The sequence below is a fragment of the Neophocaena asiaeorientalis genome, unplaced genomic scaffold, assembly GCF_003031525.2.
Source record: "Neophocaena asiaeorientalis asiaeorientalis breed wild unplaced genomic scaffold, Neophocaena_asiaeorientalis_V1.1 scaffold70, whole genome shotgun sequence".
Classification (NCBI taxonomy): domain Eukaryota; kingdom Metazoa; phylum Chordata; class Mammalia; order Artiodactyla; family Phocoenidae; genus Neophocaena; species Neophocaena asiaeorientalis.
In genome coordinates this window covers 9,022,184-9,034,552 of record NW_020175410.1, presented here as the reverse complement: position 1 = coordinate 9,034,552, position 12,369 = coordinate 9,022,184, and the positions used below count along the sequence as shown (strand labels likewise).

General features: G+C 41.9%; 2 protein-coding genes across 4 annotated transcripts in view; one reads left to right on the top strand and one right to left on the bottom strand.

The window, feature by feature from the left end:
- The window catches only part of ASNS (asparagine synthetase (glutamine-hydrolyzing)), a 137,666-nt gene extending 130,876 nt beyond the window's left edge, over positions 1 to 6,790 (bottom strand). Inside the window, exons 1-3 of the mRNA XM_024767106.1 lie at positions 6,712 to 6,790; positions 6,506 to 6,572; positions 5,819 to 5,892 (exon numbers count right to left, since the gene is read on the bottom strand). The gene's annotated coding sequence lies outside the window, so the exon portion shown is untranslated. The remainder of the gene's footprint in view (positions 1 to 5,818; positions 5,893 to 6,505; positions 6,573 to 6,711) is intronic.
- Positions 6,791 to 7,016: 226 nt separating this feature from the next.
- Positions 7,017 to 12,369, top strand: part of C1GALT1 (core 1 synthase, glycoprotein-N-acetylgalactosamine 3-beta-galactosyltransferase 1) — a 40,829-nt gene continuing 35,476 nt past the window's right edge. Inside the window, exons 1-2 of one of the 3 annotated variants that reach the window (XM_024767047.1) lie at positions 7,017 to 7,276; positions 7,738 to 7,833. In XM_024767047.1, coding sequence (XP_024622815.1) covers positions 7,270 to 7,276; positions 7,738 to 7,833 — 103 coding nt within the window. In that variant the 5' untranslated portion in view covers positions 7,017 to 7,269. Of the gene's footprint in view, positions 7,349 to 7,737; positions 7,834 to 12,369 lie in introns of all 3 variants that reach the window. The other 2 variants (XM_024767046.1, XM_024767048.1) reach the window with 2 other exon arrangements.

The following is a 12,369-nucleotide window of genomic DNA, read 5'->3' as shown; positions in this document are numbered from 1 at the left end:
TTGGGACTCTGAACCCAATCACACCTCAGATGGGACTCAAACCCAGTTGCACTCCAGATTGGACTTGAACCCACAATCTCCCAGTTGAAACCACACACCTGGTCTCAGGACTCAATGCAACTCAGATTCTTTAAGTCTCAGCACAGAAGGAATTCAGCGAGAGGCAAAGGGATAAGCAAGAAGTAGATTTATTAATATCGGACACTTGTGAAGGATATAAGCAGGCAGGCAAGAAGGCTCTGCACTGAGAACAGGCAGGAAACCAGATTTCTTTAGGGAGATACACATGCCACAGACAGAGTGTGGGTCATCTCAGAAGGCGAGAGGCCCTGGGAGAAACAAACTCTACATAGTGTGGTCGATCTCAAAAGGTGAGAGCAGCCCTTCCTACTATTTTGAAGCGCCTTGATTCAGTGCTCATTTGGTTGCTGTAAACTTTCAACTATTTTCCAGAGTTCTCAAAAATTGATTCTGACTGTTTCTGCTTGTTTTTCCATGTTTCTGTGGGAGAACAAGAGTGGGAAGCTTCCTACTCTGCCATTTTGCTCTTTTTATTCAAAAGACTGAAGCTTTTGCGTTTTTCATAAGTTTTATGTTACTCCTCAGACCAAAGCTTTCAAAATGCTTTTTACTTCCTATAAATGAAAAAAACCATTTAGATCGCTCTTAAATGAAGTGATGAAATGTACTCTAAAGAATGGAAAAATTATCCACTCAAACTAACTTAACAATAAAAAGTGTAACTTAATATAAGAATACAGTGGAGGGATTCATGGAACTCAAGAGCAGTCAGGCCATTTGCGGGACGGGTGTCATGAAAAGTCTGTGAGAAGCTAAAAAATGATGACACTCTCCCCTTTCTTTCTCTGTTTCTGTGAGATCACCAAAGCTCAAGGTCATTTCTCTTCTCAGATAGTCTGCTTCATTTTTCTCTCTCCCTGTACAATGGGTTCCCCTTATCTTGAGTTCACACGTTTGGGTTACAAGTCCCTGTTTGGGTTACAGTTTCAGTGTTCAATAGAGAGAAACTAAGACCTCTCTTCCAATTCTAAATTCTCAGAGGAGAGAATCTGATTGATTCAGATTCCTTCAAGGACCAAACTCTATCCAATCAAGAAGGGAGAAAGGTCCTAGCATATAAACATGGCTGTAAGGACCAAATCTCTAGATGGGAACTGGAGGAAAAAGGAAGAGGAAGAGGGTGCTTCTCAATGGATGATGGACAGAAACCCAACAAAATATCTACCCCAATCCATTCTTAGATTTAAAAACATTTAAATACAACTTAAAAGAAAGAAGAAAACAATTGTGCCACGTTATGCAGCTAAAATTTGGAAGTCAGTTCTTTACAATCACAGAGGTAACAAACACATTTATAAATAATTTACTGTTTATGGATTTTAAAGCATCACCTACTCCATTTACAACAAATGTTTTCTGCTTTTGTTGAGCCACCAGGGAATATAATTAAGGAATATTCTGAGTCTTATTCCAGGAAACTAGAGGAACACAGGGTAACCCCAGGGAGCCCAACCTTCTAAGTTGAGTATTTCTCTGGTTCCTCAGTGCCCACAAGGCAGTCTCTGCTTTCAAGCTAACATGTTGTGAGTCATGCTGAGTCTTCTTCCCTTGAGATTAAAAGTATTTCCCAGACTTTCCTTTTTTCTTTATGTCCCCCTCTGCTCCGTTCTCCACCTTTACCCCCTTCATGTGTCAGTCAATCCAGAAAGTAACACTAGCCTTTCCAACTGTCTCAAAATCTTGGTTGATTTTGTGAAGATGTGCAAGGAATAAAAACTGTCTGGAAAATGCTCTCTTAGGTTCCACAGAATGAAAATACTGTAACCTGGCAGGAATTTTCAATATGAGATGAGAAGCTCCGTTGAAAAGCACACTATCTCCAGAAAAGAAAGCTCTGTCTCTTTTTTCTACGTTTCTTCTTCCTATTCAAGTGAATAATGGTGGGAGGTAGCCAGGGTCAACTAAAACCACAAATAATCTGATATCTAGAGGAGTCAGTAGTTTCAACTGATTTAGAGTCACACCTGAATAGCAGAAAACAAGAAAGGAAATACAACAAAACTAGAAGTTTCAATAATTCATCCGTTACATTATCAAGACTTGAATCTTACACTGAAGCTCTGTCTTACTCATCCTCATATGTTTACCTCTGGAGTTAGTCACACCGCCAAATTGTGCATTGTCTCTAATTGCATATTCTTTACCTCTGATGTTCCATTATATAAAGCCTTCCCTTTCGTGCCCAAGTCTTCCTCTCTGAAAGAGAAAGACACGTATTCTACCATTTATTTTCTTGCTCTTGGGTGTAATTTTGCTCTAGAATAAATGCTTACATTCAGACCAAATTATTGGTTAAATGTATGTTTATTACTAAGTATGTTTAACTACCACTGTTACCATAAAGAGGGGCACACACCCAACCATCCATAAAGAGGGGCACACACCCAACCATCCATAAAGAGGGGCACACACCCAACCATAATTACAAATTAAGTCCTGAAAAGAGAAAAGAGCCAGTCATAATTATGTATTCTTTTTAAAGTGCAATCATATTTCAACAGGCTAATAAAATGAGCTCTGACATATAATAACTTACCATCCTTCCATACTCTTAAATCCTAACTGCTTACTGTGAATGATAATATTTTACAAAGGTACACAGTAAAATCAGTTATTAGTTATCACTTCTTGAAAGAAAAATCAATGTTATACACACCTAAAATATTTAATACTCAATTGCTTAAAAATAAAAAAGGACAGGGCTTCCCTGGTGGCACAGTGGTTAAGAATCCACCTGCCAATGCAGGGGACACAGGTTCGAGCCCTGGTCTGGGAAGATCCCACATGCCGTGGAGCAACTAAGCCCATGCACCACAACTACTGAGCCTGCGCTCTAGAGCCCGCAAGCCACAACTACTGAGCCTACATGCCACAACTACTGAAGCCCACGTGCCTAGAGCCCGTGCTCCGCAACAAGAGAAGCCACTGCAATGAGAAGCCCACGCACCGCAAGGAAGAGTAGCCCCCGCTCATCGCAACTAGAGAAATCCCGCACGCAGCAATGAAGACCCAACGCAACCAAAAATAAACTAACTAATTAAAAAAAAAAAAGTAGGATAGACATTACAAACCTAATGTAATTAAAAGAATGATACTGTCACATATAATCACATTGACTACCTTTTGAGGCCAGTCAGGATTATTTCCCCCAATTTATGTATAGTGAAATTGAGATTTAGAAGGCTTAGGTGACTTGCTACTCAGCTAATCACTGATAAAACTGGGAGCAGTATTCATGTCTCAAGGGTTCCATTGCTTTGTTCACTATATGTTTCTTCCAGGATTGTCAATGTTCAGATCTCAGTAAGATTCACAATTGATTTCCCTATGATCATGTCAGAAAAACCTGATGTAACACAGGTGTCAGGGATCAAAAATAATACCAGCATTGTATGTTACCCTTTAAGTGAAAAAGATATATTGATTCAACTGTTTACTCATTCAAGCAACAAATAATACGTACAAATGTGTCAGGCATTGTTCTAGGTAGGCTCTGTTAGACCCAGCTACAGTCATTACCTTTGCTGCACAACAAATTATCCCAAAACTTACTGGCTTGAAACAACAAACATTTATTATTGTACAGTTTCTGAGGGCCTGGAATTTGGGAGTGGCTTAGTTGAGTGGTTCTGGCTCACAAACTCTCTTTGGGTACAATAAAGATACTGACAAGGGATGCAGTCATCTGAAGGCTTGACTAGGGCTGGAGGATCTGCTTCCAAATTCACTCACATGGCTGTTTCCAGGAGTCCTCAGTTCCTAACTGGCTGAAGCCTTAATTATTCATAACATGGGTCACTCTATAAGTTGCTGAATGTCCTTATGACATAACTACCTTTCCCCAGCGAGCAATCCCAGAGAGAGAGCAAGAAGAAAGCTGGCATATGTTTTATAGTCTCCTCTAAGAAGTCACTCTACAGCATTTCTATATTCTCTTCATGAGAACAAGTCACTAAGTACAGTACAAGCATTAGGTGAGGGGAATTAAGCTTCACTTAAGAACCTGTGAACATATTTGAAAACTACTAAACCAGTAAATATAATTTAATTTATAGAATTTAATCTAATTATTACAAAAAGATTTGCTAATCTAATCGTAATATTTGGGTATTTAAAGGAAAACTAAGTTTATTAGAGAGTGTTTTTTTGCCGTTGCTTGTTTCCATTTTGTGCCCCCATTTTCATCTTACCCTGTCTATTAAAAAATTCTACATGTAGTGCTAAATAAATAATGACTTTTCCTATCTTTTTATGTCAGTTAGGACTTTCATTCAGTGCTTATAATGGAAAACCCAAACAACAAGACCTTAAAGACGAGGAATTTATTTTCCTTCACATAACAACAAATCCAGAAGTGGGCAGTCCAGAGCTGGGTAAGCTTACCCTCCAAAGCAATCATGAACCCAGGCCCCTCTGGCTTCCTATGCTATTATCTTGTTCTTGCGGTTGAAATAAGGCTGCTCCACCTCTAGCATCATGTCACTGTTCCAGGTAAGATAAAGGACTGGTATAGGTCCAATGGCTAACAGGAAATTTCTTCCATAAAACTTTGAGCCTCTCCTAGCAACATCTACTTTCATTTTGCTGACAGGTCACATGGCTAAACCATGGCTTATTAGAGACTGAGGAAGTAAATATTTTTAACTGGACACACTGTCACCCTGAAAAAAATTAGAGTTCTGCTAGTAAGAAAGAAAGGGTTTAATCAACTATCAGTGTCTATCACCCTGCTCCAAGGAGCCTTGACACACATTATTCTGCTCCAAGGAGCTTTGACATACATTACTGAAACGCCACACCAGACAGACAAACATACTGTCCAAGGTTTATCTGCGTTTCAAATGGGAGAATCTGGTCATTTTGAGTCTCACATATAAATTATATTCAAAGTAATCACACTTTCTTTTTTCTAGTTGATAATGAAGAAAAATTGGCTGACATGAATGTCATTTCCAGGAATTTATTCAAGGTGACGGCTGCACAGTTGTACAAAGGTACATGCATTAAGAAGCTCATCACAGAGTTGTTTAAAATAGTAAACATTTGGAAAAAAAACAGAAATGAATCAATAGAATACTGGTTAGATAAATGATAGTACATCCACTTAATGGACATTATGCAACTTTTAAAAATGCTGTTATTCATGATATATTGTTCAGTGAGAAAAGAACTGTGTACATCATGAAATCCAGTTTACCATACATTGTATTTATATATCTTTATGTATTTTTTATTCTTAGAGATGTCTGGAGGAGTATAACATGAACTTTTAAAAATGGTTACCTCTGTATTATGGGATTTGGAAAATTTTTTTTTATTTGAATAAGTATGTATTGTTTTCATGAAAATAACAGCTATTTTCAAAAATACCCAGAAGGGTAGGAGGGGCTGATTTGATCTGGTGTTGTTCGTATCAACATACCTTCTTGCCACTAAGAAAATTATCTTAGACATGCTGTATCTGAGCTTGTCCTTGGAAGGATTTCTTATCTTTGCTCATTGGAAAAATATTATTCCTTGTTCATTATAAATATTAATAAAATTAAAATAAGAATCCTGAGGTATTTTGTTTCATTTTGCTTTCTAGTTGGAACACTTTGACCTCTGAAGGGTCTCTTTTCCCTGTTTCACAGTGGCTGTGGAAGGAAAGGGGGTGAGGCTGGGAAAGAAAGAAAATGATGGAGGTAAGGATCCAAGAGAGAAGTCTGGAGGCATGGGCCCAGGAAACAGCACTAACCTGGACATCAGATACTTGCACTTCTCTTCCAGAACGGGTTTCGCAGTTTATCTTTCTGACCTCAGCTTTCTCATCTGAAAAAATGAGAGGTTTGGATAAGAATCTAGATGTTTTAAAACTCTTTTGGAAGATTCTTTCGGATTTATTAATCGCATATACTGCTAAACTACACTAAAGCTGAATGTAAACAAATTAAAGGGGGGTGGACAACAACAATACCTTACTAACGTTATTATTTCTCCCGGACATGTTAAGTAACTTGCCAAGGTTACACAGCTGATAGGTGGAGGAAACCAAGATTCCAGCCCAGAGGACAAGGCACTAAAGAACTGCTGAGGAGGGCATTTAAAGGAAGCAGGGTAGCTTTCTCACCCTCAGGCTAGGCCTTGTAAACGACTGTTAACACCAATAAAGTCAAGACCTTACCCCACCTCCTGACTGCTGTGGGGTTGCCTCAATCGCTCCAGGACTCCTCGCTCTAATCCAAAAACAGTTTTCTGATACAAAGTCCCTTTGCCAACTAAAGCGGGGAGGGGGTGGGGGTTGAAGTTTTGCAAGGACCCGAGGAAGCTCTTCCGGCCATTGCCTGACAGCAGTGAAGTAATGACAGAACCAAAGACCACGTGTGCCTTCAGGAGGCTTTGTGGTATCACTAATTGGGTTTTCAGCCCCTGCGGGTTCACATACCTGGTTATGCAACAACAGTTCGCGTACCTATCTTGCCGTATTTCCTTTCATTAAGGCCAGAGAGATACTGAGTAAAGAGAGTCGGGAGGGGGGCATAACAGGGGTAAAAAGAACTGTTTAAGAGCAGGCTAGAGGCCATAAGACTCCTGCAGGGTAAGAGCCTGTCCCTCAGACAAAGGTCCCTCAGGTATCCGCAGTCTCGGTACCTGATGTCTCACTGCTTTTAACTCCTCTCAAGGTCCGCAAGCTAACGCAAAACCCTAGAGCAAGATCAGGAAGCCGGAGGCCACCAGCGAGGAGCCGCAAGAGAGCCGCGACTATCGCTCAGAGAAGACCCGACTTCCCAGACCCCTTCGCACAAGGGCGGGGCGTGCTCTCGACTGCCAATCCCCGCGCCCACACGTCGTCGTAGCCCCGCCCCACCCTGCCCCCTCTCGCTCCTCCCTTCCCTGGGGCTGGTGCGGCGGCTGCGACGTCAGCGCTAGGAGAGCCCTGGGTGGCGGCTGCGCTATCCGCGGGCCGCGGCCTGGACGCGCTGCGGGGAGGGGCGGAGCGAACGGGCGGGAGCGCGCGCTGGGCCCGCCTCGGCTGCTGCTGCCGCCGCCGCAGCCGCCACCGCTGCCGGGGAATAATTTGGGCGGCAGCGGGCGGCCCCGGCTAGCAGCCACGAGCCACTTCTGCGGCTGCCGAGAAGAGCGAGGGTCGCCGGGCTCGTGTCGTCCCCCTCTCTGCCCCCCCGGAGGGGCGAGAGGGAGCCGAGGCTGATGTCAGGTACGCCGGCGGAGGCGCCCTCAGACTGTGGGTCCAATGTCTTGGTTACCCTCGCCCTTCCCCTCTCGGAGCGTGAGTGTGTGAGTGGGGGAGCGTGGAGGGTGGAACCCCACCCCCGGCGCCGCCAAACAGGTGTCTCGGAGTCGTCGCCGGGGCTGGGGACGTGCGGGTTCCTGAGGGAGGCGCGGGGCACTTCCTGCTCCCGGCATCTCTGCGAACTGCCATTGGGGCCGCCTGCCCACCGGGCCGCTATTTTGTTGACATGTAGCCTTCTCTGGGTCGTGGGTCCTTCCCTTTTACTCTCTCGTGCCCCTCGCCTCCTCGCGCGTCGCCTGCCGTCGGGTCGCGACGGTGAGACACGGGCTGCGCTCCGGACCGCGCGGCTTGAGCACTTAGCGGTCGTGCCCCGCTGGGCCCTCTCCCTGCGGACCTGCGGGCGTTCACGTGTGGACATCTTCCAGGAGAGCAGCCGGGCTGCCGCGCCGCCCCAGCGCCCAGCGAGCGGGCGCCTTCCGCAAGTGCCGGGGGACTTCCTCAGGGCTCTCTTGGACCAGCAGGTTTGTCTGTGGCCGATTTGTTCTTTTAAATTTCCCTGCCTCTAGTGAGGCAGGTGTGTTTGGGCACTAGCTGCGTGGAGGACGAGGAAAGGAGTTTTTTCCTTCCCTCCTCCCTCCCCCACCAAGTGTGATGGGATTCGTAGGTGCTGACAAATTGGCTTTACAGGTCTGAATTTGGAATTGTATACACAAAAAAATGAACGAAATTTAGGGGTGGGGATTTATTCTTGCCCAGCTCTTACCCTCTCCCTTTATTATTATTGTCAAATGACAAAACATCACAAGCTTTGGAAAAGTTGACTAGATTTATAATCTAGTTCTCTCAATTCCTTATAGTTATTGTGGTATATCCTTTTAAAGCATTTCAGGTTGAAAACTATTATCCTAACCATGAATTGGTTTCCTTATGATTTTAAAAGTTAATTATAAAGTTAGAACTTTAATGCAATAGAGTAATTAGGCCAATGTGTAACGAACAGAAATATGTTCATTTACCAAAAACTGGGCAGCGATAGCTCTGCCTGGGTGCCAGGAAAAGATGTCGTGCATAATTTCAAGTTGTTTATTTCTGTTGTTGGTTTAGACAGTGGGAATCTGAGGTTTTAGGAGGTAAAACTAACTTTTTGCAACTTTCCACACTTTTATCAGATAAATGTCACTTGATGCTGTGTGTTCTAAGTATTGTGTATAGTGATCATACTTATTTTATTTTCTGCCAGCTGTAGTGTATACTAATGTACAGTTTAATTGAGTGTAAAGTTTCAAGTTACCAAACAGTTAACTCTTTTTACCATATGTTAAGTAAAACAGTGATTTAGTAAGGAAAGTATGACTCACTTAAAATTCTTCACAGGAAAAGAGCATGGTATTTTAGTACTAGTGGAGAACAATTAGATGTCTCTCTTAAATTTGCTTGGAGTTTGTGTTTTTCTGATCTTTTTAGTTAGGGTTCAGCATTTTAAAAATATTTTGTGGTTACTACCCATTTAAAGGTAGGTATTTTTCTTAAATATGTTTTTTTGGGGGTATAGATTATACTAGTCTATATTTCTGAGTAAATTCAGTATCCAGGAATTAGTAGAATTTTATCACAAAGTCATTTAGGAGTACATATCAATTAATGATCACCTAGTCATAGAAATAGAAAAGTGTGTCATTTAGGTATGCTATATACTATTTGTATATTGACTTGTGCTCACTAAGATAAAAATTGCATTATACAGCTTACTTTATAAACCATGGTAATTTAAAGTAGAGTTTCTGTGTGAAGAAATCATTGATTGGAATTCTTGTGACAGTGCACCTGTAAACAAACAGTAAATGGAAAATGGACAACTTGATGCTGAAATTTCATTCAGATTCACTTAAAATTTTAAGCTTCCCAGTACAACCATGTTACTTTTAGAAGATTTGTTGAGATTTGAGTAAAGAGGCTAGTGTACAAACCACAGCAAGGTGGAAAGAACATGGCAAAATTCTTTTACCCAAACCTAAGTGGGATTAAGGTCATTCTTTTAGAATAAGGGGGAAAAGATGGAGAATTGTTCCATAAAAGAGAAGTTAGCATTTTATTTTGAAGTCTAAATGTGTATCGAATGTGTATTTAAATTTTCAGTTTATAACTAATTCAGATGTCCTATGGGAAAATACATGCCAAAATCTATAATATGTGAAAATAAGAAGTGTCCCTTGAAGAAAAAAATATAAAGAAGCTGTTGTATGTGAAATAGGGTAGCCCATAGGAAGGTAGGAGAAACCAAAAAGAAAATCTGAGTACATTATCTAGAACCTGTAGTGTAAGCTGCCTTGCACATTGAAGGGACACATGGAGGGCAGAGAGAGGCGGTGTTAAATTGGGGAGATTCTGAACAGGAAGTCTGATTAGTTCACAATGAAAACTATATATTAAAATAAATTGGTGCAAGTTGGATAATAGGGAGACTTGAAATTATACAGCTTGGTGTAGTCATTTGCATTTTTGGTCATTGTGTTAGTTTCCTAGGGCTGCTATAACAAAATACAGCAAACTGAGTGATTTAAAACAACAGAAATATATTGTTTCACAGTTTTGGAGGTTGGAAGTCTGAAACCAAGATGTTGACAGGGCCATGCTCTACCTTCTAGGGAAGAATCTGTTCCGTGCCTCTTAGCTTCATGTGTCACTGGCGTTCCTTGGTTTAAAGTTATATCACACCAGTCTCTGCCTCTGTTGTCACATGGCATTCTCCCTGTGTGTCTCTGTCTTAGTATGGTGTTCTCCCCTTTTTGTAAGCACGTCAGTCATATTGAATTAGGGGCCACCCTGCTGACCTAATCTTAATTTGATTACCTCTCCAAATGCCTTATTTCCAAATACGATCACATCCATAGCTCCTGGGATTAGGACTTCAACCCCAGTCTTTTTGGGAGACACAGTTTAACTCATTACAGTCATGTAATTTATCTTTTACAGTATTCAGTAAAATTTTAGCACCATATAGCAGACCAAATCAGAGGGTGCCTTGGGAACAGAGTAAATTCATTTACCTATCTCACTGCCTACCATGTGCCAGGTCATAGAGGTAAAGCAGTGAGTAGGTGAACAAAAATCTCTGTTCTCATGGAGCTTACATTCTAAAACATTGGTTCTCAAAATGTGGTCCCTGGAACCTCAGCATCATCTGGGAACTTGTCAGGAATGCACATTTTCAGGCTCTATTCCCCAGACTTCTTGATTTGGAAACTCTTTTAACAAGCCTTTCAGGTGATTCTGATGTACACTCAGGTTTGAGAACCACTGATCAAGATGGAGAAAAGAGACAATAGACAAGATGAGTAAGTAAAATATGTAATATATTAGATGTTAATAGGTGCTATGAGTAGGAATAGGGTGGCCAGGGAAGACCCCCTGAGAAGTAAAGACCTGAAGGAGTTGGGGAGTGAGCCATGTGAGTGTCTGGGTGAGTTGTGTTCCCAACAGAGAACAGCAAGTGTAAGGACCCTCATGTGTTTGAAGAACAGCAAAGAGTCCAAAGTTAGAACACAGCAAGGGAACAGATAGTAATAGGTTCAGTTTTTGAAACTGCTGTTTGTTCCTTTTTGACCTACAAAAGCCAAATACTAGAAGGAGAGATCAGCAAGAGAGGAGTGTAGAGGGTAGGATTGCATACTGTGTGAGGTTCATCTTAAGGTTTTGGTTATGCCTCTGAGTGACATTGGGAAGACACTGGAGGGTTTTGAGCAAATGAGTGGCATGATCTGATTTAACTTTTAAAACGACTGGTAAAAATGGATTGAAGAAGCCAAGGATGAAGAAAGGGAAAAGTTGATTAGGAGGCTGTTGCAGTAGTTGGGAGAGAAAAAGTGGGAGAGTAAGAGGAAGGGGGAAAGGTGGCTTGGATTAGGGTGGTAGCAGTGGAAAGGTTAGAAGAGGTACGAAATTTAAAACACACAGGATTGTAGTGAAAAGTAAGCTTTTTTCTTCCTTCTCTAGTTACTTCAGTCACCCAGTTGCGATTGTAAGGATACACTAGTATATAATCTACGTATATTTTATGCATTCATTTGGCAGTGTCTGAAGACATTTTGGGTCACAACTAGGGGGAGTGTTACTGGCATCTAGTGAGTAGAGGCCAGGGATGCTGCTAAACATCTCACAGTGAACAGGACAGCCTCCAAACAGAATTATCCAGCTCATGATGTCATTTATGCCATGGTTAAGAAACACTGGCTTAATGGGATTTACAGAGGTTGGGGTATGGACGGTGGAGGTAAGGGGATGTTGTATAGACAGAAAAGACAGTAAGAGTAGAGCAACTCACCGCATTGAGATATTTATTGAACTGTAAATAGTTCAGAATTGCTGAAGCATAAATTATAACGGAGGGAGAGGCAGAGGGGGGGCATATCGTACCTGTAAGGTAATGTAATTCTTTGAAAACAAAGTTATAGGGCTTCCCTGGTGGTGCAGTGGTTGAGAGTCCGCCTGCAGATGCAGGGGACACGGGTTCGTGCCCCGGTCCGGGAGGATCCCACATGCTGCGGAGCGGCTGGGCCCGTGAGCCATGGCCGCTGAGCCTGTGCGTCCAGAGCCTGTGCTCCGCAGCGGGAGAGGCCGCAGCAGTGAGAGGCCCGCGTACCACACACACACAAAAAAAGTTATAAAACAGGAAAACTAATACATTATTAATTCTGTGTTAAATATCAGTCACCTTATGCCTATGTAAGGATAGGCTAGTATCATATGTATTTTATGTATTCATGACATACCTTTTATTAATTTTTTCAATATTTCTAACCTACATGGTTCATCTACAAGTTTTTTTCAAATTGTCACAAATCTCAAAAAAGTTTTCCAGTATATTTATTGAAAAATATCTGCATATAAGTGAACCTGGGCAGTTCAAACCCATGTTGTTCAAGGGTCAACTGTAGTTACCTTTGGTGAGAACCTGGGGTAGAGATGGGCATGAAAGCATACTCTTTGTGTGTGTGTGTGTGTGTATGCGTATATACATACATATACATATATGTGTGTGTGTGTCTGTGTGTGTATAT